The 27105-nt window shown below is 30.9% G+C and overlaps 1 protein-coding gene across 1 annotated transcript in view; it reads left to right on the plus strand.

Moving 5' to 3' along the window:
• Positions 1–27105, plus strand: part of LOC107438901 (uncharacterized) — a 36631-nt gene that overhangs the window by 1717 nt on the left and 7809 nt on the right. Inside the window, exons 2-3 of the mRNA XM_071181922.1 lie at positions 12718–12832; positions 13670–14446. Coding sequence (XP_071038023.1) covers positions 12782–12832; positions 13670–14446 — 828 coding nt within the window. The 5' untranslated portion in view covers positions 12718–12781. The remainder of the gene's footprint in view (positions 1–12717; positions 12833–13669; positions 14447–27105) is intronic.

Genomic DNA, 27105 nt, shown 5'->3' on the forward strand with positions numbered 1-27105 from the left:
CAGAATTCTTAACAGTTTTCTGAAGTTATGATTTTCATTTAAAATTCTATTTTTACTATACTAGTAATGCTGAAACAAGAATATATATTTTTTTGTTCATGCACATTATTCACGTCTAGTTTAAAATGTTAATATAAAATTAGTTGTAATTTTCTGTCATTTTATTAATACTATTGGTGTTAGTAAATTAATTCCAAATATTTTCCTACTTACCACTGCAACCTCTTATGTTATATTTTTTTGACCTCACATAATTCACAATATTCCACATAAGTTAAAACTACTACTATGTGTAATATTTTTACAGCTATGCTTGTTAAAATCAAATTGTTGATTTTTTTTTAAATAAAAATTATCTGCAATTTTAATAGTCTTACCTACTGAAACGTTAGATTGCTAAAAATTGACAATTTTACAGAGGGTAATTTATGATGACTGCCCTTGATATATATGTTTTTACTATGCTGATTAGCTCGTAGATGAATAAGCAGTTAAATGATAGTCTACAGTTAATTGTTAAGGTTGATAAATAATCAGAGATTAAAGAAGTCTATAAATTATTTTGTAAATCAATAAATGGAAGATTTTGTGTTATTTTAATTATCAATCCAATTTTCTCTCATTTATTGATTTAATGACTCATTCATTCTCTCTTTTAATCCATTCATTTGTCATTGTTTTCTGATTGATTCGGTCATTGATCCGCAGAATTATATAGTTGTTGATTTAATGAGTCTCTTAATTATAGGTGTACTGATTTTCATTAGAAAAAGTTTGACTAATCAGTCGGATCTTCCTTTATATTACTCATCATAATGTTATGTCATTTTTTCTAGAGGAGTAATTTTTACTTTCTAAAAGAATTATAATAATTTTTTTTTATAATATTCAGGGGCACTCGCGGGCCGCACATGAAAAGTTAGCTCAAATTGTGTCCCCCTTATCTCCCCAATCATTGTCGATTATTTCATGATTGTTGGATTTGCTGTCTTTCACTATTGGTTGATTTAACTGTTCTTTACTGCTCATGAAATTAATTTATTTCTTAAAAAATTATTTCACAAGTATGTATGATACCTTTTCTGTGGTCCTCCCTTGCTTTTGCAAGGTTTTAGCTGTCACTTTTACTGTGCAACGTTTAAAAAAAAAAATTTATTTTGTTTTTATATGTTTGCTGTTGTATGGTATGTCAAGATCATCTGTTGGTATGGTATGTCAAGATCATCTGTTTATTTATGTACTGCCTACATTTGGCGCACAGTTTGTCATCTTCTCTGTGATGTTTCTATGTTTCTCAAACATTTTAATTTTCCTTGGCTCAATATGAGGGAGGTCCGTCGGCTTCGGCATTATAAGGCGGGTCTCTCGGAGCATTTTAATTGTTTTTTTGCTGTTGCCATCGGCATTTGTAATGTTTTAGATGTTTTTAATAAATGCCACGGATGTGGCCTGGCCGGGCTGGTCACCCGGGCGGTCTCATGTGCTGGTGGACGGATCGCGGTTCCGATCTTGGAGCTGTCGCGGCGGCGGGACATTTCACCGCATACTCAAATGAGGGTGGGACGGAATTAAATTACCTTATAATGATGCATCAGTTGTAGAACGAAGGTAGAGTGGTGAGTCATCAGGCTTCCTGATTTTCATTTATGGTGGGTCAAGCAATTCCCATCATCTCTTGGGTCACATTCCTTTGCTCACATCTGTTCCTGTTAAATCATCTTCTTTTATGAAATGAATGAGCAAAGAAGGTCTTTGTAATTTCCTGTTTTTGTGAGGGAAGAGTAAAACTAAATAAAAAAAAATTAAAGGAAATTGGAAGGGAGTGAAAACTTTTGAAGCAGGAAAAAAAAAAACTTCTTATAAAGGTAAATTTAACATTATAGTATTTAGTTTTTTAAGAAAATAGCTTCTAACGCAGGAAAACTTTTTAAACGGGTTCTACTGTATTTTAAGACACACGATATGTATAGATAATCTTCGAAAAGTTAGCATCGGAGTTTCCCCCCCCCCTTGTCATTTGAACGGTACCCATAAAAAAACANACAAAGAGCTAAACTATTAGTCCTTTTTTATTGCTTTAACATTAATCTGTAATTCCTAATTAATACATTTTTTTAAACTTTTTTTAGCAATATTCTAAAAATATATATTAAGAGTAGTAATTATGCAATCTCTTATGTATTTAATAATGAGAAATTTTTCAAATTCATATTAAAAATGTGTAATGTAATTTTTATTCACAATTTTTCGCTCTTTTATATTCGGTAGAACAAAGTATGTAATCAATGTGTTATTTTAATTTCTCTTCCTTAACCCTCCTTTGCCATTCATGGAGAAGAGTTTTCTGAGAAGAAATTTCTGCACTGCAAACCTTAATTAGTCTAGTTATAGTTAATTAAAATACATATAATAAAATTAACCCACATTTGCATTACATGGAGAGGAAAAACACGAAAACCTCCCAGGGTTAGCCAGCATGCTATCTATATGAATATATCTTCTAGATTACCATAATTTTTTGTATTTGATAAAATTTTGCAAAGTAAACTTGTCTCAACCTGTTGTTATGTTGTAAGTTTTAATGAAAATCAATAAATGCCTCTTGTTTCAAAAATTTCGGTATCGTATTTTTTTTATAAATTAATTTCGATTATTTTGATAAATCTTTCTATTATATACAGTGAGCAGCTTCACAAATCTATATATTAAAATGTAACATAGAATTGTTTTATTTTGTTGTTTTTAATTGATCCATCGAAATGATCTATTAGAAAAATAAATTTAAACTGTCACTTCAGCTTATTAGTCGAAAATGTTATAATTTATTTTTACGACAGAAATAATGGTATTTTTTTATGAATCCTCATAACTGAAATGAAAGAGTTACATCAATTTTCTTATAATATTACTTCTACGTTTAGAAAATTATAAAGCTTATCAAAGATAGTTTTTAAGGAATTTCTTAGAAATAAGTTATACTTTTGTAAGTTATTTATTTGTCCTTTTATTTACGACATTTACAAATAAAATGCGTTCATTACCCACTTTTACCATTATTCTTTGTTATTAGGGTTATAATAATTTAATTAAAAATGAAGTTCCTTTATTATATAAAGTAATCACAAGATATTACTTGATAAAAATTATTTGATAAAATATAAATACCTTTTAACAAGCAAAAGCTGATAAATAAAATATATTCACTTTTTAATAAGTTATATTTTCCTTTATTCCTTTAAAATAAACTTCATATAAAACTGCGCTCTCAAAATATGCAGTTTAATAAATTTATACTAAATAACTGCTTTAGATCAATAAGGAATTTCTTTTGTATTATTGTTAAATAATATCTCTGGCGATAAGTTTTTAAAGTAACTATAACTGAGAAGAAATAATGTAAGTAAAAATGATGAATATGAGTTTGTGGGTGAAGTTTTAAATGTATCCGAGCTAAATTATTTGAATAAGTTAAGTGATATAATCGGAAACTAGATCTGTCTTAATATGATTTAAAATTTTGTGATAATTAAATCGAATAATTTTCAATTTTGATGTTTCAATTTGTTTGTGACAAATAACCCCGGTGTTTATTTTTTAAGATCGAATCATAATTCCAGTTCGGAGTTATTTATACAATAATAATTGTAGTTAGCAAAAGTAATAATTAAAATGAAGTGAGTTTTTAGTGAAGGTTAATTTAGTTCATTCAAATTGCGAAATTCAAATATTTAAGTCTAAATCAAATTTACATAGTAAACAAAAGTATTTGCTTAAACAATAGATTAAATGTCAATATATTTTTTCAAAGTGGTAGAGTTTAATTAGTTTGAAAAAAGTGTAACTATCTCTAAAAAAATGTTTAAAAAATTAATTAAAATTTTAAAAAAAGGTAGTAAAAAATTTTTGTATTTTAATTGTAATTGAAAGAAAAAAAAATTAAATAAGTAATAAAAAAAAACTTAACAGATTTTATTTGATTTATAGAGAAAATTTAAATTTATTTTTAATGTAGTTACTCTATGTGAATTACTTTCATATGACTGCATAGAAATTACTTTCATATGACTACATAGTAAAATTTTATAAATTTAAATACACTCTGGTTATTATTAGTTCTCTAAATAATCAAATTAAAATAATAAACAATTCAAGATAAAATTAGAAAAGGTGTATGTTAAATAAAATGATAAAACCATTTTGAAAATAAGTAACGCTGTTTTAGGAGTTTAAAAAAATATTTTTTAAGTTTTTCTTAGAAGGAGAAAAAGCATAATATAAGATGTAGAGCGAGTTTCTTCTGATATCTTTTGAAAGCTTGTTGATCCCCTTAGAGCAGTGATTCTCAACGACTGTGCCGCGGCACTTTTGCGTGCCGCCAAATTCTTAAAGTATGCCGCCAAATTTTAATAAAAATTATAATGCTTTTTTTTAATTACGAGTAAAGTTTAAATTAAAGAAAAGTACTTATATATATATGAATACTTACATATATGAAGAATAAAGCTCAAGAAAGATATTTGGAAAAGTTTGAGTCAGTCCCAAACGATTTTCATAACACTATTCATTAAATTGTTATTGACCACTTGACAACATTAGAGGTGAGATTATTCATTATTTCCCAAATTTAGATATAAAAAAAATTTGATTGGGTTCGTAATCCATTTGTGATAACGAATACTTCAGTATTTGAATTAACTTTGAATAAAGAGGGAAAACTAATTTCGCTTTCTAACTATCTTTTAAACTTATCTTTTTCTTTGTGTACCGCCAAGTTTTGAAATCGTTAAAAGTGTGCGGAGGCAAAAAAAAGGTTGAGAATCACTGCCTTACTAGAGGATCTTAATTACTCCTTATGCTCCTTAAGGTTAACTCCTCTAAGGTTAAGTTTTTCTTAGAACGATAAAAAGCGTAATATAAGATGTAGAATGAGTTTCTTCTGATATCTTTTGAAAGCTTGTTGACCCCAGTAGAGGATCTTAATTACTCTTCTAAGGTTGACCACCGCAGGTTGCAATCCCCCTTTTCTGCCGCTACAGTGGATTAGTTTCCGGTTACATAACACCCCAGGAAGTACACGTACCCCCATCAAAAAAGTAGGGGAGACAGTGGAATGGGTTTTCAATTCGACAGCTTTGAATTATTATGCTCGCGGGAGGTGTTTTATATTTCTGGCCGAACTCTGCTGCTGGCATCCTTTGGATGAAATTCTTGCGAGTCCGCATGAGCGTCTACTAAGCTGGGTTCGGAGAGATTATTGCACTCTCATGTGCAACTCTGCTGCTATTTGCAAGATATTCTCAATTTCAGGCCCTCTGATAGTGAACTAAAAAATATCTTGATCATTTTATAATGGCTAATATAATAAAAAAAAAGGAGTTCTTTGTCAGCAACTATTTATTTTATCATGATCATGTAAGGACTTTGAAAATTATTTTGCATTTTTCAATGTATATAGTACTTAAAATTATTTTTTGAGTGCTTAAAAGTACTTAAAAGGTGCTGATTTTTTGCTGAAAGATTTTGCTACGAACCCTCTGTGAAGTCTCTGGAAATTATTGCGCATTTTGTTAATGTATTTATGAAGAACTCTGAACAAAATGGGAAGAAAAATTTTAACTCCCCATATACAGGGTTGGGATTTTGACTTTGAAAACTGATTTTTGATTTGACATCTCAAAAACCTGACAAAATCTGACAAAAATTGTCATAAACGTTGGACAAGTTTTTTTTAATTATTAACATTGTGGACATTCTATTATACATTAAATCGTGCACAATACTTGCATTATGTACCAAAGTTATACTTTTTACTATGTTGTATTATTTATAAAAATATAATCAAAATAATTAAATTATTAATTGTTTTTTATAAAAACATGGTACTCTTAATGCATTACAAGTAATAACTATGAGTTGTTAATTATTATCAATTTAAATATTATTTAGTACTGCAATTTAAGCAAAATTTTTTGATTAAAGTGGTGGCCAATAGACCAAAGTGGTGGCCACCACTTTGGTATTAATTGTCTAATCTCAACTTATAAGAAAACACTTTTTTTATTCATGTTTGTAATTATTACTTAAATGCATGTTTAATAAAATATGCCTTACACCATGCGAACGAGATTTTGAGGGAATTTCAGGCAGCGAATTGAAAATTTTTGGCTTTAAAAAAATCCTATAAATTTTTTTATTTTTATAAAATGTGTCATTTAGCTTAACATTTCAACAAACATTAAATCTCAAGCAAAATAATTAACTACAAAAAGTTTTTGTAAACAATGAAATGGCTTCACTGATAACACTGAATTTTGATATCAATGGTTAGCTATAAGATGGATAATAGGCTGCTGTGATTAAAACAAAAATAAAGATGAATTATTCTGAAGTATGCAGCACAAATTCTGAGGAATTTTTTTTTTAGGGACTAAGATAATCGGTGGTCGCCTACATTCTTGCAACATAACATTTCCGTGTAAGTGAAATGTTTGTTTTTCACTTTTCTGTATTGATACGAGAAGTAAAAAAATGTATTTTATTTATCTCTATTTCGAATGTACATTGTGTAGTCTGTGGAGATCGAGATTCAGACAGAAAGTAAAGGTTTATTTACAAGGAGCAGACAAATACGTGCAAATTTAAAAAGAACGCCATCTGGCGGAATTAAACTGGAAATGACAACAATTTTCCCCTGCGAGAAGGATTTTACTTTAAAATACAAATAACAATATACATAAAAAAATATTAATTCTCTTAATATAAATGTCGAATTGAACTTATTTTTTCCAAAGAGAAAATTAACTTCACAAAAGCTACAGCTTTATTAAAAAAAAAACTCAGAAATATTATCATTAGTATTGTTATAAACAGTTTTTAATATTTTATCTTCAATCATATCTCGCACAAAATGAAATTTAAGATTTACATGCCTGGTTTTGTTAGAAGATTTAGCATTATTCAACCAGTCAATAGTAGCTTAGCTATCAGAAAATATAGTAACAGGAGCATTAATAAATTTTTTACAGTTCATTTCATTTAACATATTTATTAACAAAGTAAGTTCTCGAGCTGTGTCAGCTGCAGCAAATAATTCAGCTTCACATGTTGAAAGTCCTACACACCTTTGTTTTCTACTTTTGCATGTTAGAAGAGAATTACCTATCATAATTACACAATCTGAAAAAGATTTTCCTCCTTTTGCATTGCCCCAACTTGCATCCGCGCTACAATTTAAAAAACCGAATTCTTTACTATAAAACAAGACTCTATCTTTTGAACCGTTCAAATATTTCAAAACTCTTTTAGCCAAAACATAATGCCTTTTTTCGGGACGTTTATTAAATTGTGATAAATAACTAGTTACAAAAGCAATATATGGTCGGGTTCTATTTGCTAAATATAAAAGTTCACCGACGATTTCCTGATAATCAGTCTGATCTACTAAATCATCAGTTGGATTATAACATCTATCTTCACCTTTAGTTAAGGGAGTATTGGTTTTCTTACAATTTTCCAAACCATATTTTTTCATTAAAGATTCAATTTAATGAGTTTGAGATAAACCAATTCCGTTTTCTTTTTGTGAAATCTCAATGCTTAAAAATTTTGAATCATTAGTTGTTTCTTTTAATTCCAATGTTTGATTAAGTTTTGAAATGATATCCTTGTATCACTTCGAATTTTAGAAAATATTGCCAAATCATCTACGTATACACAAATTGCGAAAAAATCATTATCATTAATTTGAGTAAATACGCAATTGTCAGATGCAAGTTGAGTGAATCCAATCTTTTTAAGTTCATTTTTTAACTTTATATGCCAATTTCTACCGGATTGAGGTGGACCATAAATACTTTTATTTAATTTTTACCATATTTATTTAATTTTTATTTAATTTTTACCATATTTTATTATTTTTACCATATTTATCTTCAAAATCTGGAGGTATTTCCATGTATACAATTTCATCAATACCACCATATAAATATTCAGTTTTAATATCAAAAAATTTAACAAATAGATCCAATTTTGCAACTAAAGTATTTAATAACCTGAATGATTCAATATTTACCACAGGTGAATATTATTCAGAATAATCAACATTTTTAATTTGATTAAATCCAGCTGCAACTAGTCGCGCTTTGTAAATTTTGTTATTATCACTATTTTTAATTGAATACACCCTTTTGCTTTTTATTAGTTTTTCCTTCTTAGGCCTCTCAATTAATTCGAAAATCTTATACTTCTCCATCGAAAGAAGTTCATTTTCCATTGCGGTTTTCCACTCCGAATATTTATTACTATTTCACCTGGTTATAATTTTGAGGGATCTTTTCGAGGCTAAGCTCGCGTTGGCGGATATTTTATTCTTTCAGAACATCTTAATGCCGGAGTATTTTGATTATTTTCATTCTGCAAATCCGTTCTTTCTTTAGACTTATGAGAAAAAAAGAATGTTCACTCCTTGATTCGGTTGGAGGGGAGTTATAGGTTTCAGTTTGCGGTTAAGATATATTAAACTGGATCAAATCCTCAATGTTCCATATGATGCATTCATTTTTGTTTGTTAGAAATTTACTTCCTCTTAATAATTCCTTAAATTTGACAGATCAATTACAATATTTTTATCGACATCATATATTCTATTAGAGCGCCTTTCTTTAGAATAACCGACGAAAATCCCACGTTTTCCCGGAACATCAAATTTATTTCGGAATTGTTTAGGTATATGAAAGTAAACAACGCATCCAAATACTTTTAAGTAGTTAAGTTTAGGTTTTTCCTGACCATATTTCAATCAGAAGATTTTGTTTATTTTTACGCTGTGTCAGATTAGAAATGTGAGTGCTAAAATTTATCGCTTCAGCCCAAAATTTTAATGGTAATTCACTTTCATATAATAATGTCCTAGCCCTTTCAACTAATACTCTTAGGGCTCGCTCAGCACGTCCGTTCGACGAAGGATTATACGGTACTGTTTTTTCATGTATGATCCTGAAAAAAAGAAAAAGACTTTGTAGCAATCCTTCCCTGGGAATGGCAACAATTCTCAAATCCACGCTCTGCTACCAACTGTAGTCTGTGGAGATTCAGACAGAAAGTAGAGGTTTAGTAAGGAAGAGCAAACAAATACATACAAATTTGAAAAGAACGCCATCTGGCGGTATTAAAAAGAAAAAGACTTCATAGTAATTCTTCCCTAGGAATGACAACACATTGCTTACTTAAACATAACACGTTCGCTTAGTATTTATTGGTCACTTAAACATACAAAAAAAAAAAAAAATATGCTGCAACAGCGAAAAGCTAGTAACATTTAATCTATTACAAACATATTTTGAACAGTATCTTATTGTTTGTCATACCTGTAAGACTTAAATTAAATTATATATTTTGGTGCGTATAAGATAAAGTTATTTATGTTATTGTTATTGAAATGGATGGGTTGCATAATTAGATGTATCTCTGGATATAGTCATGATTAAAAATAATTAAATGATTGAAATGTCGAGATAAATAAAATTAAGGCCGAAATATATAAAAAGTAATCAAATTAAATTAAGGGGAGCGTGATCGTTAATGAAAGTGGTTGTACAATGCTATCATGGGATGACAATAACCCAATAGGTTCAAAAGGTCACAAAGTGTGAGGTTTGAACAAATTGGATAATTTGGTATCACCAAATTTGGAAAAGGGGCGAAACTAAAAATAAATTTAAGATTAAAGATAAAAACGATAAAGTCATGCTATATCCAAACAATATATATGATTTAATACAGTAAGCTGATGTTTCCAATGAAACATTACAAATTCCCTTAACAATAAAAAAAGGTACTCACCACACACATATAGGAGGACATGATAAATCATGAAAATAGAGGCAAATAAATTCTCCAGCACAAGATTAAATTATTAACATATCATTTTATTTAGTAACATACATCTTTCACCACATCTACCAACACAAGGCATTTTATTGAAATGGGTGACGGGAGAATTAAAAAACAGAAGGCGTCATAGATAAAAGTAAATTATAAAAGAACGAGTAATTTAAAAGTTAAAATAAATATGGAAAGAAAGCTTAAATTCGAGAAGGTTTTTTTTTTAATGTTAAAGAAAATTAAAGGCATAAAATGTTGATTTTAAATTTACAGAAATTGATTGCAGCTATGGATTTAATTTAAAATAAAAGTTAAGAAAATATGTAAAAAGAAATCCCTCGATACGGACCGAAGTCCGCATCGCGGAGAATTTAAAAAAGGGTAACCTGCCCGAAGGCTCGAGAAAAAGAGAATCTTTTTAAAAAAGACTTAAAAATTCCTTAACTGGGGTAGACCAAAAAAACTACGACCAATTAAATTTAAAGAGGCGGAGAGTTTGAAATTTAAAGGAAAGAGATTGGTTAGTTAGCCCCCCTAAAATTAAAAGAAGAAAATGAAAGGCGTGAATAGAGTTGGTTGACTTTCCCCAAAGGAAGTGCGATGACCGCATTGACCATGAGAAAGGTCAACAAGAAAGTTAGATTAAAAATTGCTAAATTGGAAAAAAGGAAAACGTTTAAAGAAAAATTAAAGGCTTAAGTAAAATTAGAAATTAATTTGTCACTTTACATTAAGTGTAAATGTGACAATACCTTTTATATTAAGTAGTATAAAGGAGAAATGATAGGGCTCTATGGCAGAAAAAAAAGTTAAAAAGGACAAAATATGTTCTACTAGGAATATCAAGTAAATTCTGATCCTTGCAAAAAATTTTAGAACTTAAGTTATTAAAATGATCATATATTATTCTACAATGTTTAATAAAATACTATTTTGACTATGTTCTGAATTCTTGTTTTAGTACTACTTTTATGTACGCTTTAAGGATGTTTACAGATGTTAGGATGTTTACAGAAACAAAACAAAAGTTTTCTGAGGATGTGAAAAATGTTTCCCTTTAGAAAACAGGGGAATTTTTTCTTATATACAGGTTAAAAACCGTGGTAAACACCGTTCCAAACCAGTGTGTTGTGCGTTTATTACCCGTTTTTCGAGGATTTTTTTTTCTTGCCAACATCGACGATAAGTCTAATGCCAGTGTAGGTTTTCGATTTTACTTGTGCAGGCAAATAAGCCGATTGTAATAATCGAGAAAGTGAGGCTAGAGCGAAAAATAGTAATAAAGTATTAGTTTAAGTTCAATGGTATGACTGTACTGAAAGTGACGCATCGTGGGTGTCTCAATCTGATTGGTCAATGAAATGAGGCATTTGTTTATATTAACAACTGTCCTTTCCATTCTATTTCGAGTAAGCCATGCCCGTCAAGTATTGATTTTCTCAGGTGACACATTCTATATCCTTTCACAAAGATTTCAATTCTTTTTCTATATATTTCTTACTTAATACAATAACAGACACAAAGCCATGTACAACATAAACAAAATAATTTTGTGTCGAAGTACACAATACAATATATTATGCTTGCAATAAAATAGCTAAACAAATAAAAACTCAAAGTTGAGTGAAAGAAGTAAACTAGAAAGAATTATACTTCAACAAGTTCGATGTGTAATACGTCGTTCTATTTAATTAACTTCATGCTAATTAACATTCTTAACAGGTAACGAAGCTAAATTTTAACACACCATTTTGCTTATAAATTAGTTGTCACTGACGTCTTAGGTCAAATGTTATCTTCTTCATGAAGTATATAATTGCCAGATATAAATTTGCTCATGTTATATGCCATATATGCCACTAGTTTCCAAACCTCACAGACTTAAAATAATATGTGGTTAATCAAGGACTGCCAAAATTTAACGGTAATTTTAATTCTCTCCACTCCAGGTATTATTTTTGCTATCTTTTTTTATAATTTATCTACTGATTTTAGTTTGAAAAAGTAAATGATTAATGTAACGTCAAATAAAGAATCAATGATTGTTCTCTGATGATTTTATATTGATTCCTAAAATGATTACTAATTTTATTTTTCTTAACAGGTTCTAAAATGATTCAAATAAACTTTAGTAAATTAACTTTTCAAAGATAATTAATTGCATAATAATTTAATTTAGCAAAAATGTATTTTTCTCAAGACCTTAAAATAAAAATTCTTTTTGCACAACGCAATTTAAATAAGATATAATAATTAACAAAATTTAAGATTTAATAATGTTTTTTAATAATAATGTTAGATTTAATAATGTTGAACAGTCGTCTCAATTTTGGGTTTACGACTACCAATGTTCAACTCCGTAGCCTTTGTAATTTACCTATTAATTCAAAAAATTCAGAAGAAACTCCTGGATCCCCCAGAGGTATAATTTGTTTTGGGAACATGGAGGACTTTGTGACTCGACATATTTAGCGTACGTACATCTGTCACCATTTACTACACGGGGAGTCTTCGGCCGGCAGGGTTCAAACCCACGAACTCTTGGGCATAGGTCCAGTGCCCTACCAACCAGGCTAACCCTGCTGCCTTCCCTACACTTTTATTAACACAATACTCTTGATTAATTGGAACGGATAAAAAAAAATACTTTGTCTAAAATGCATTTAAAGATTATTAGTTAAATTGTTTCTGCGCCAATTTGTCGTAATGTAATTCAAGGTAGGCGTAAATCGTAGTTGCCGCAATTTTACTTATAAAAAACTTTATTTGAGATCATTTGGGATAATCTGTCTCGTAATTTCCACATGCTTACTAATAAATCTTTTTTCTATTTAGAAAACTAGTGTATACTTGGTTTAGTGAAAAAGTTGTGTGGAAAATTTATCTGAAATTATATACGATGTATCGTCAGACCATTCTGCAAATTCTCCCGCATTTTTGGAACAACAGAGTAAGTAGATTTTTAATGTTAAGTAATTTAGGATCGTTGTACTAGTAGACCTAGTAATGATAATGATTCTACTCAAGATGGACCTTACTTAAAGCATATAAAAGAGAGGGGAAAAAATTCTCGGCACATCTCGATATATGAAAAAAAAATGCAATTCAACATAAAGGTGCTCTATCAACGCCTCCTATAACTGAAAGCCTCCACACGGTTTTTTGTAGGTAGTCTGATCAAACCACCATGAAAGTAAACTAATTAGTAAAAGAACCATTTAATATGAAATTTATTAAAAATTAGAAAGTGGTAGCAAATATATGTCTAAAAATTTGTTTAATTTATGAATATAATTGGTTTGTTTTATTTACTTGTCAACCACTATAGATTCAATTCTCAAATATATATGATAAATTTCTCTCAAGTATTTATAAAATAGAATTTGGGTTCATGCGCACAAGTGGTTCGCCTTTTAAGTACTCTGCGCATACTACTTATAAGAAACCGTGTGGAATTCAGTGTTATAGTGTCTTCTTCGATGTAAAGGCGCTTTCTACATTGTAATGGCGTTTTATAAATGGAATTGAACTTTTAAATATAATGGCGCATAAAGCAAGAATTCATGCTCGTAATTCATAATTTAATTACTATATTTACGAAATATAAACATTTATAGACTTAAAATAACGTTACACAAATATCAACTTTTTCTGAACTTTGGTTTAAATTTTACAGCCATTTTAATGCAATAAACCTTCCTCGGATAATTCAGGGCAAAAAATATCAACAAGAAAATATCAACATACAAGTATTACATGGTCTTAATTATAATTTTATTTTATATAGGTATGTTTTTCGCATGTGCGACTTAAGGAGAACTTTCAGAAGACCTTAGAAGTTATCAAGAAAGGCAACAGAGCCCATAAATTCTGTGGTATTCTCATAAAAGCTAACGAACTCACTCAAGAAACTGATTGTTTTCACCCTCCTCCCGTAGAAGTTACCCTGAACAAAGATGAGTTAGAAGCTCATTCAATTATCTGTGAACTAAAAGAAATCATTCATGAAGATAAGCCTGAATATATTCTAATTGATACGATCTTAGAAGCATTTATAAATAGCTCTAATGAAACACGTCAGCAGCTTATTTCACTTCTTTTTAGTATTGATACGGTTAATTTCTTTAATCCCAAGAGCCAGAGTTCAAAAGAATACTTAAAATATTTTATAAGTGAGGTTGGATGCTTTTTTAGAAATGCAAATAAGATAGATCCTGATAGGATTTTAGATACCCAAGGAGCTTTAAGAATGGTTGAAACTATGTTACTAAATTATACAGACTATGCTATTCATTTTAAGTATTATCTGCCTTCAATAGTGTCCAATGTAATTTTTGACGAACGTCATCACTCCGATGATCATAATCGAGAAATCGAAGCTTTAATGTCTGATGCTGTTTCTCTAATTTCAACAAGGTTGTCACTACTGAACAGTGCCTCAAAATCTATTATAGAGAAATGCTTATTGGCACGAAGATCTTCACTTGCTATTGACAAAGCTGATTCTGATTACGAACAGTTTTATTTGGGTAACATAGAATTTTGCTACCGTATTTTGGACGAGGTAAATATGAACTTTTTTGTAATATTTCTTTAAAATGTTCTTGAACACTTATATTTCGTGTACCGTTTACAGGGGTTAGTCAAGCTTCTGCCTCTTTACTTTTTTCGCCTCTCTATGTGGCATTTTTGTCTTGATAGTTTGTTCACCAGCAGGAGTTGGCACCCGCCTTCATCACGTGGTACGCGACGATACTATTTCGCTATTTTTGAGAGAAGGATGTGAACAATCCCGAACAAAGTTGCTATTTTGGCGATCGTATGACAAAAATATTTATTTCGCAATCTTTATGTACATTTTTTTAACATTAAATATTTCATAAATCTGATGATATTTCTCTCTTTTGAGGAAATAATTTGTCCTTTTTAAGAAATTTTGCTGGGCACACAGTCGTTTTTAAATTTAAAATATATTTAATTAGATAGAGTAACGAAAGGTATAATAGCAGATGATAAAGCGAAGTAAGTGACTTAAAAAGAATTCACTGTTAGTGTTTGCAGCGCCGTAACTTCACCCCTGGGGCAAACATTTTTGGCGGGGGCCCTTTCAAAAACTTTCTGTAATTCATCTCTAACCGTCTTTTTAGTTACTTAAGTATTATGTGAACGAATATATTTATGAGAACAAGTTATTTGTTTGCATATAATTTGGATTACAAAACAGTTTTCCATATGGCAAAATACAAAATTTCAGCGAAATCGATTAATCTTGAGAAATTAAATTTAAGAAAAATTACTTATAAAACTCGATTTCTCAGGAACTAATGCACTATTTAACCAATTTCGCTCAAATTTGTATTTTCCACGTGGAATTAGATACTTTAAAATACAAATATATATATATTAGTAAAAGAACCATTTAATATNAAAAAAAAATTCTTACTAATGGTTTGTCATGGCAATGGATTTTAATTGCTACGGATTTCTAAGCTGATATTCATAGCTTTTTTTATTAAATTAAATGCGTTCTTTTATTAAATTAAATATGTTTTTTTTAATATAAAATAAAGATTGCATTTCATTTTTTAAAGAAAACAAAGTTGTTAAAAACCCTAAAACCTCGAAGTTCCAATTTAAAAAAATTAAGGGACTTAATAATTTGAAATATATAAAATAAGAACAAAATCCATGCACACAATAAACAGTAAAATTATCAGTTAAAGTATTTACTTTACAAATAAAATTTTATATACGAACATAAAAAAAAGCAATTTTTATGTTACCATTCTTATAAAAGAATTCGAACAGTATATAAATATAAAATTTAAATGTATTAAATTAATTAATGCAAACCTTTACTTACCTCTTTATAAATAAATTTACATTTGGTTTTCCTGTTTTCCAAAGAAAATTTTTTATTAATAATTGGAATTATCGATATCACGATTTATGTTTGAAAAAAAGGAAGTTGCAAATAATTTCAATAACTCTTAGAGCTATTTATTTTTATAATGGATGATTTTGAGATATTAAAATCGAAACGAGCTGTTATCAGACAGTTGATTACGAAATTGATAAATAAGATAGACAAATTGTTCTTAGAAACATTTCCTGATTATGATACGTTGCATTATTCACTAAAGCAGTTAGTTGAAAAAAAATGAAAATTTAAAGGCTCTTGATTTGGAATATATATATATATATGCCTTACGATTCAAAAGTTTTCAGACTATTATTGTCCCAAAGAAACCGTTAAGACACGATTCCTAGCAGATCACCGAAGTCAAACATCACTGGCTGCGGTCAGTGTGCGGGTGGGTAATCACTTGGATCAGTCTGCGTATGGACCGAGGGTGTACGGTATTTGTCTTCGTTAAACTGTTCTACAATAAAGTGCTCGACTTCGCGTGCAGGTCACCGGGCTACAGAAGCGGGGGTGCCATCTCCTCTACAGAGGATCAAAGCCAACGGATGTTTCACAGACCGTCGCCAATAGCCTATTGTGCAGCACTAGTGCTACGTAAATGATCAACATCAGACTATTATTAAATAAAAAATAATAAATATTTACTAAAAGTTATTTTTTGCATGGAATTATCTTTAGATAACAGAATTTTATAATCGTCTGCAAAATTTTTTCATTTTTGAAAAAACTCTCGATCTGTAGTGAAATACAAAAAAATAAAATTAACATTTGGGGGTCCAAACTTTGGATAGCTCACCCGACCCAACTATTGGGACCATATTTCCCAGATTACAGCTACCACCTATATTACGGGGATTGGAAAATCGAATCCGTTGAACAAAAGTTATGTTTATTCAGAAAAAGTATGTTTTTGTGTTTGATTGCCTAACCTTAAATGAAATATCGAGCATTAATTAATTTGCATATTTGATGTCACACCCTCGAATTATTAAGATGGAGTTCTAGAACGTGAAGATCCGATCATTAAATCAAAAGTTATTCAGGGTGGTACTTTTTTGGTTCACTGTACGTAAATGTTACCAATTTACGACATCTCACCCAGAGAATATGACTAGGGGGAAAATAGCTATTCATGTTGTCTACTCCTGTACCCTATGTTCACAGTAGCCTCCTTTTCCTCTAAATATAATGCTAGTCATAAAATACCAGTTTTATAAACCTGTTGAATCCGGTTACTATATCGTTAGGAAGGTCTTTTCAAGACAAGACCATTATTAAAATGAAAATTATTTTTTAGTTTCAAATTTAAAAGTTTTTGATCGCGTTATGGAAACTGAAGGAAATTATAGACTTTTTTTTTCTATCGGCAAATATACCCACATTTTAAAAAGTCCTAATTGAAAAAATATTCAGAAATTTTTTTCTCTATATACATCGATTAACAAAAACAAAGTTGCCTTACTCCAATATGGACAGGTCACTAGAAAATCGTTCTTGAATATTTGACCATGTATTCATGTAGCCATGTAATCATATGTGATAAAATTATGACAAAGAGAAATATTTTTTTTATGAAAGAAAAATGAGAAAAAGTCAAAGCATATTTGCTAATTAAAAAAAAAATTCTTACTAATGGTTTGTCATGGCAATGGATTTTAATTGCTACGGATTTCTAAGCTGATATTCATAGCTTTTTTTATTAAATTAAATGCGTTCTTTTATTAAATTAAATATGTTTTTTTTAATATAAAATAAAGATTGCATTTCATTTTTTAAAGAAAACAAAGTTGTTAAAAACCCTAAAACCTCGAAGTTCCAATTTAAAAAAATTAAGGGACTTAATAATTTGAAATATATAAAATAAGAACAAAATCCATGCACACAATAAACAGTAAAATTATCAGTTAAAGTATTTACTTTACAAATAAAATTTTATATACGAACATAAAAAAAAGCAATTTTTATGTTACCATTCTTATAAAAGAATTCGAACAGTATATAAATATAAAATTTAAATGTATTAAATTAATTAATGCAAACCTTTACTTACCTCTTTATAAATAAATTTACATTTGGTTTTCCTGTTTTCCAAAGAAAATTTTTTATTAATAATTGGAATTATCGATATCACGATTTATGTTTGAAAAAAAGGAAGTTGCAAATAATTTCAATAACTCTTAGAGCTATTTATTTTTATAATGGATGATTTTGAGATATTAAAATCGAAACGAGCTGTTATCAGACAGTTGATTACGAAATTGATAAATAAGATAGACAAATTGTTCTTAGAAACATTTCCTGATTATGATACGTTGCATTATTCACTAAAGCAGTTAGTTGAAAAAAAATGAAAATTTAAAGGCTCTTGATTTGGATATTGAAAAATATTTTAAAAAGAGCGATGAGTGAAATTATACAAAGTCAAGAGTATCAATGATCGAGGCTTTTAAAGGCAGAATCGAAAGATATTTACTGAAATGCCAGACTACAGGACAGGAAGTAACGGTTAATAGTGGTAACAATGATTTACAAGAAAATATAACTTATATCTCGCACGTTGCTAACGTTAAATTACCTAAATTGGAGATAAACAAATTTTTTGGTGATGCCTGTGAGGGGCACAGTTTCTGGAATACATAGTAATGAGAGTCTTAAAAAAATTGATACATTTAATTATCTTAAGATGTATTTAGGGGGTGTTGCTTTGAGTGCAATTTCTGGGTTCTCATTAACTGAAAGTAATTATGATTCTTCTATTAAGTTGCTAAACGAAAGATTTGGTAGGCAAGATTTAATTATTAGTAGTCATATGAATAAACTTTTATCAATTAATTCTGTAAGAAATTCATATGATATTAAAGCTCTACGTAAGTTCTATGATGAATGTGAAATCCACTTTCGCAGTTTGCAATCAATGAATGTAACAAAAGGTAGTTATGGTAATTTACTCTGTCCTGTTATTTTACAAAAGCTACCAGAGGATTTAAATTTAGATTATAATAAAAATAGAAAATCGAGCGTAGATTTTGATATTGATGAACTGATTTCATTTATTAGAAAAGAGGTAGAATGTAGAGAAGCCTCACATGTGTTGTCTAATAGTTCTAAAAAAGTAAGTGTTCATTTCGAAACACAGCAACGGTCGGAGACCCATAGTAAACATAATTATAATCGAAAGTTCTCATCTTCCTCGGCATTAGTTTCGGCATCTAACAATATATTTTGTTTGCTTTGTAATTCCAAAAATCACGAAACGAAAGATTGTTCTCTGACCATCGAAGAAAAAAAAACAAGTGCTTAAAGATCAATTTCACTGTTTCCGGTGCTTAAAGAAATACCACGCATCAAAAAAATGTTGGAATAAATTTATTTGCACATTATGCAAGAAACCGCACAGCGAATTAATTTGTGATAAATCAGCAGAAAGAGAAAAACGATACTCTGGCATCCGTTACCGCTTCATGTGTTTCGAAACGAAAACAAAATGAAATGATCTATTTACAGACTTCTTTAGCGTATTTGATTTATGGTAATGTAAAGAAGTTGGTAAGAATTTTATATGACTCTGGTAGCCATTGCAGTTTTTTGAAACGTGATATTTGTAGTGAGTTGAACCTCAGGACCATTAAAACTGAACGGTTGCATGTTTTCGGTTTTGGAGAAAAAATTTCCAATGTGTGTTCTTAGAATTTAGTGAAAGTGAATCTTCAGAACAAAAACGATAAAAAATTAAATTTTTGCATTGAAGCATTTGTAGTAGAAAAAATAACGTGTGGGAAAATAGCCGCACCCCATGAGAGAATTAAACAATTAGCAAGGAATTTTCTTTCGGATACTTGAGAAATAACTGATATAGACATTTTGATCGGAAGCCGATTTCCTACATGACGTAATCTTTGAGGTTGGGAAAAAGACTCGTTGCAACCGATAGTTTATTTGGTTTTGTGGTTCAAGGGAAATTCATGAATAATTGCCAATTAAGTAGGATTGTAAAAAATAATAAAATTGTCCTGAAATTGCAGGGAGAAAAATGACCTGAAAGTCTCGGAGAGTTTTTTATTATTATTATTTTTTTTTTTGAAAGTCCATGATGGTGGAAGCACACGGAGACTAATAGTCGTGGCTATTAGTCTGCTCTGAGCGCATAGAGATAACTTGGGCGAGTATGCCGGGTGGTGTGGATCAAAGTGTGTAGCGAAATGAGTGTTGGCATACCAACAATTGATACAATGTTGATCGGAAGAGTTGCACTTGATGGGTGTTGTGGTCAAGGTCTTGACACCAATCGCAGCGCCGTAGGAGAATCCTTCTTTTTATGATACATTTGTTTAATCCGATGAAGATGACTTTATTTTTCAGAAGTAGAGAGGCTAGGTTGCGAGGAACATTTACGATGATGTGACGCTTGTCGACTGACTTTTTATGTGGAATAGATTTGATGTAGTTAATGGTGCAATTGTTGACTTTAGTTGAGCTAGTTTTCTGGAGTATGGTAACAACATCTTCACCATCAAAATGTGATGGAGCGTTGAGAATTATTAAAGAAGTGAATTTCTGTTGTTTGTCACGATATTGAAGTTTGTCTTTGATGGTTGAGGTAAGTTTTTCTTTATCTTCTTGATTATGGAATTTAATCTCTAAAAGATTTTTAGTTTTGTAGATTTCCTTTACTATGGGTTTATCGTTTGCTTCGTTAATGATCTTCAGGATTTAGTCTGGGCCATTTCCGTCGTCAGATGTGATGATGATGATTGGTGCCGGTTGCGGTGCAGAATTTTTCTTGACTGTTTCACTAAATGATGGAGTGATGTCTGTTTTCTTCAATTGTGAAATTTGTTCGGAAATGTTCTTTAATTGAACTTCAAGGTTCTGGATTTGTGGTAATTGCTGTGGTTCCTCCTGTCTGTTATGACTGAAGGAGTTTTTGATGCTTGTGACTGCATCAAGACATTCATGGAAAGCATTGGTGTCTTGTGAACTGATTTTATCGAGACTCATCAGATTAAGATGTTTGATCAGAGTAAGTAGGATCCAGCCAAATGAGTAAGTTTGGGGAGACTGGGATGTCCACATCAACGTACTGAGTTTCTGTCGGGGAACTTATAGATGATGTATCTTTACTTGGCGGTGCAACCCTTGGATGTGCAAGATCTTGATGAATGCTCCGAGAAAATGGACTCGGGCGTATGGTGTTTCCGCTGATTTGTGTGAAGAAGGTAAATAACTGTTGTTACGCACTAGAGAGCTGTCTCGTGGTGGTCTAGATGGTGAGGCAACGAATCCACCTGCGATTGATCTTTCAATTGAACTACAATCGAGTCTTGGTGAAGAAGTTGTGGAGCCGCTGTTAGTTGCATGATTTTGAACTGGAGTGAATAAAACGAAGTCCAAGGGAGGTTGGGAGTTGCTTGTCGTTAAGAGTGATGTTGTCTCAGATTTGTTTGTACGTGACGTCTTGCTGAGCAAAGACGGTTTAAGTAATGTAGAACGCCTGACTGGCGAGTCAAAAACGCCTTTTGTAACTTGCTTACTAATCAGAGTTTGACTGTCTTGATGGTAATAAGACTTAAGGAGGTTAAAATATAATAAGTCTTTTTAAATTAATGGCCTTTCCGAACCCCCAGTACATAAAATAAAATGAGGAAGAAGGCTTCATTGATAAAGCAATGATGAAAGTTGCCACCGCCAGTCAGTCAAGAAAAATTAAAAAAAAAAAAAAACTAGTAGAAATCAAAAGATGAAAAGTGGGCTAGGTGAACAGAGCGAGTATTAAAAATGTAAAGAATTGGGGTCAGTGGTCGGAGCAAGGATGTCCAAAATGTTATATTTAATCAAAGACAGACGAAAAGATTATTAGTTACGCAATATGTGAACTGAGAACTTAACAGTAACGGAATAAACATTAGAGACGGAGCGAGCATCGATAGGTTCAAATTTGACATGGTGACCAAATGACATGGTATGATATGGCGTAGCCTATAAAGAACAAAAACCTGTAAATAAACTAAAGTTGGAAAAAAATAAGAAAAGGGGGGTGGTCGGTGCGAGGATGTCCAAAAAGTTATATTTAACAAAAAACAATCAAGAATGTTATTAATTGTACATTAGATGAAGTGAAAACTCTAAAGAATACAAAAAACGTGAAAGGCGCTGCTAGGTGGAGTATTTATTGTATTAATTTTGGTGCTTAATGACATGGTGCGAAATGGCGTTGTCTTTAAAAGATATTGAACCTGAAAAAAAAGAAAAGAAGAAAGAAATGCCAAAGGGGGGTGGTCGGTGCAAGGATGACCAAAATGTTATATTTAATAAAGTGCAATCAAGAATATTAATAAGTGTTCATTAGATGAAACGAAAACTCTGCAGAAAATAAAAAAAAGAATAAAGGCGCCTCTAGGTAGAGCGAGGATGAAAGAAAATAGTTTTGATATTAATTTAGGTGAAGAATGATAAGATAATCCCAAAACATGAAATGGATGTTAAATAAACCTAATAGAAGGCAAACGATTAAAAACGGGATCATTGGTCGGAGCGAGAAAATTATGCTCTAAACGATGAACTGCATACAAGTAATAATATACAATTTATATCAGAAGCACTAAAATAGTACTAGCAAAAATATGTGTAATACTTAAGCCCCCCAAAATGGGTGATGGATTAATAACATGAAATGAAATACAAATTGGCATTTGGCCAGGGATAGTAATGTGATAAAAAGTTTTATAAAAGGAGTATAGGCCGTCGCCATACTAATAATAAATATCTTAAAATATAAAGTAATGAATAGAAATGAGTCTAGAAGCAATAATCTTCTGAAAAGCTAATACAAGAAGTCGCTAAAAGGTCTTAAGCTATGTAAAAATATATCAAAGAAATTTGTTCAAAAACATGTGGTAAATAGCATTGTAAAACATATTAAAATTATCAAATAATAAACACGCTGACACAATGTAAATACTAATAGTTTAATGGTATACATATAAAAACAATAAATGATAAAAAGTAAGGCCTTAACCAATGTAAGATAGTATTAAAATGCACTGGAAAAACATACACAGAGTGGCCAAATTATCATGACCACCTCAGAGTTTTATGCAAATGAGTTATTGCGTCACAGCGCTGCGGCTAGAAGGCAAGATAATAAATTTACACGGGAATGCTGGACAAGTGAGTCATCAGTTATACTGTGCTGCTTGCTCAGATATGGGAAGGAAAAGTGACTTAACTGAATTTCAACGTGGAATGATTGTGGGTGCGAGATGTGTCGGAACGAGTATCAGCAAAACGGCTGCACTTATGAAGTGGTCTAGAGCAGCAGTTGTTAATGTGTACAAAGAATGGACAATCAAGCAAAAAACCGGGTCTCAACGTCAGACTTGTGGTCGTCACAGGGTACTGAATGCTCGATCAGGGAGAAGGCTGGCCAGGGTTGTGCAGCGCAACAGGAGAGCAACAGTGCGACAAATTGCAAGTGATCTTAATCAAGGAGCACATTGCGCCGTATAGGGTATAGGCCAACAGCGTACTGAAGGGGTGGTCATAATAATTTGGCCACTCAGTGTATATCTATTAGTCTCAGTGTAGGATGCATTTTTCAGGATGCAAAACAGTGGTACTTATTTTAGTTTTCTAAACACTTGTCATGTTTTTTTATGATGTGCTCCTCTTCTCTTTTCGTGTTTTAGTTTTAATTTTTTTTAATAAATTAAAAGTTGTAATAAGTAGAAAAAAATTTAAACAAAACCGAAGTATTTTTCTTGGGAGGGATTTCTACTTCAATTTGGAAAATAGCTAGTAAATTGGAAAAAAAGTAATTTCTTTTTTTAAAATTCTCAATTCTATTTTACTTTATTGCAGCGGATGTCAAATAGGGCACATTATCTTCCATCTCAATTAAATTTCAGAGGAAAATAAAGTTTTCGATTTGGAAAATAGCTTTAAGTCGAAAATAAGAGTTAAATATAAATTTTACTTGACTTTATTCCTGCGAATGTCTGAATTTCAGAAGGGGTGAAGTATATTCTTCGCCCCCTCACTTTAATTTAAGAGGAAAATAGCTTCAAAAAGTCTTTTTTAAATAGAAAATTACTAGACTTTATTATTTCAAATGTCTGAATTTCAGAAGATACAAAACACATTATATCAGAAGAAAATAATGTGTTTTGTTTATATACCAGTATACCAGTTTTCTATCCCCTTACTATAATTTAAGAGTAAAATGAAGTTTTCTATTTGGAAAATATCGTCGAAGTTATGAAACAAAACAATTTTTTTCTTCTAAAATTTCCTACTTTACTTGATTTTATTCTATTAATGTCAAAATTTCAGAAGATGAGAAGCAAATCCCCTCTCACTTTTATTTCAGAAGAAAATAAATTTTCTATTTGTAAACGTGATTCAAAGATGACAATTTTTTTAGTTACCAATTTCTATTTTTGAGCACTTTGAAATTTCAGAAGGGCGAAACAATATGTTCGCCCCCTCATTACTATTTCGGAAGAGTGAAAATTGGAAATAAAATATTTTTTCCACTTTTACTTTACTTTTCCAAAAGTCAAAAAACACATTAATCGCTCATAACAAAATAAAGTATCCTACTTGATGTATAAATAACTTCAAAGCTGAGAAAGAATCGGTTTCTTTTTCTTCTCTAAAATTTCCTATTTTAATGGATTTCGTCTTGGCGAATAACTAAATATCAGAAGAGGCAAAGCACATATGTTAGAGGAATGTAAAGTTTTCTTATTTCAAAAATAGCTTCAAAATTGAAAAAAAAAAAATTTAAATTACCGACTTTATTTTTGTGAGTGTCTAAATTTCAGGAGGGGCGAAACGCATCGCTTGCCCCATCACTCAAATTTTAGAGGGGCCCTCTGCCTCCCCCTGGTTGGCACGCCACTGGGTATGACGCTAGATAGTAGAGGAAACAACTAAGTAAACCAGAAGTGCAATATACAGAAAGTGTTAACAATCAACTACATGCAGCTGTGGCCTTTCCCCTTCTCTGCAAAGCGTGTTTGTTCTTTTGAGAAAAGGAAATAATTCGCGAAAAAGTGTTTTACCGTTTTTTACCCTTCCCTTTATGTTATTGTAGGTACGTAATTACAAAAACGAAAATTTTCATCAACTCTATCTTAACACAATTTCTTTCCTACATATATATAATTAGAGTACTGTATTTTGAAAACAAACATGATGTGGTCTCTTCATATGGGGCCCCCTTGACCGTTGGGGCCCCGGGGCGGTGGCCCGGCGTAGTTACGGCCCTGAGTGTTTGGCGTGCATTAAGGGTTGTCTCAATTTTAAGCGCGGATCCCTCTTACTCCCGCTCTGAAATGAACTCTTCGTCCAAAGAGATGGAGCCAACTCCTGGTGAACGAACTACACTTTAACACAACTAATACTAATATAAAATTACGGTTCCCCCCCCCCCTAGACAAATCTTTGCGGGCTTTAGTAAACCAAATAATTGACACAAAATAGCGAAAACATGTAAACTTACTCCCAGATTGTAAAATAATTATTACAGTAATTAGGCTAACCATTAGTTGTCAATAAATAAATGGTTTGGTTGATAAACAATTATCGAAAAAATTAACTTAATCATTTATCTTGGAGATAATTTACAATTTAAGCGAAAGCTACAGAAATTGTTGCGCTGATTGGATAATAAATTGAAATATGAATGCGAACCTCTGATTGGATGAACTGAAATAAGGAAAAAAAAGTTGAGAATCGAAATAATGATTGAATGAAATGTTTGCTTCTCTTAGCATTAAATGAATCATTAAGTCAAATGAATGGAACCTATCTCTTAACATTAATATCGGCTCAAAGAGTTGATTTTTGTGTCGTTTTTTTTATACTTTAACATTACAGTGATTGTTCGACTCATTTGAGCGATTTTATATCTTTTAACATTAAAAGAACTGTTTTGTGACACGATTCTTTTCAGTATTATCTTATCCTCTAACATTAATGAGTACCGTATATTCCGGCGTATAACGCGCACTTTTAACACAAAAAATAACATTGGAATTTACGGGTGCGTGGTATACGCAGACTATAAAAAATTATAGATTAAAAAAATTTAAATATAGAAAAATACTTTTATTTTAAAGAAATAACATAAGTTTACCTATATACTTTATTGATTTTTGTTATTACATAAATAGTTCATTATATTCGTCTTCCGTTATTTCTTCAGGCGCGTCATCACAATCTGTTTCGTCTTAATCATCTGTGTTACCCTCATCCATAAATATCTGATCCGTGCAGATTATTTGAAATGCTGCATTTTTCGAATGATTTTCTAACCATCTCAGGCTTAATTTCATCCCATGCTTTTAATATCCATTCGCACACTGTTTCCAAACTTGCATGGCGCATATGTCCTCCTTTCGTAAAGGTTTTCTCGCCCTCCAACATCCAAGTGTTCCACTGTTTTTTTTAAATTGGCTTTAAAAGCAGACGTCCAATGGCTAAACTAATGGTGTCAATCTGCCCAGAATAACTGCCATATCGGTGTTACATTCTTTCAACAATTTTTTTGTATTATCTGTACCTAAACATGTCCCACACTTAAAGGCTTTCTGGTTTTCTATAGATACTAGACGAGATACTGCACATGTACAATCCAAATTTTCGTGCTCGTTATACGAGGAGTATATCTTAAGATTTAAAATAAGTTATTAGAAATTACGGGTGCGCGTTATACGCCGGGGCGCGTTATGCGCCGGAATATACGGTACTTACAGAGTGATGTGGGTTAAGAAGAGTAACCAAAGTCATTTTTAGAAAAGAGGACATTTAAAAGGAATTGTTGAATTAACATATTAATGCTTTCAATTATAAACATAAGTGTATAGTGTATAACCAGTAATTATGTGTGGCGGGTATATATTTAAAGAATATCCAAATTGAAAGTTAAAGTTACATTTTATTTATTACTAATCATTATACATATCAATAAGGAGAAGGAGGACCACACTTACCCATAGCTGCTCGTATTGAGAGGCAATCGGACTGAGGAGACTATTGAGAGGCAAATTCTCTTTCTGACTAACTCCTCTTTTTTTGGAGTTTATTTATATATATTATTTTAAGGGGTTAAACGTGGTCTCGTGTTCTTATCATGCATCCGAAGGTCGACAAATCAATCATCTTGTGACAAATTTCTAGAAAGTTAAAAGTTCAACTGACCATTCGATTGCGAGATGAGAGCACGGGATCTTAATCAACTGTTTAATTAACAAGTTTGACCACGAGAATTGTCACGAGGCAACGTCGTGACAATA

Source organism: Parasteatoda tepidariorum, chromosome 6, assembly GCF_043381705.1.
Source record: "Parasteatoda tepidariorum isolate YZ-2023 chromosome 6, CAS_Ptep_4.0, whole genome shotgun sequence".
Lineage (NCBI taxonomy): Eukaryota > Metazoa > Arthropoda > Arachnida > Araneae > Theridiidae > Parasteatoda > Parasteatoda tepidariorum.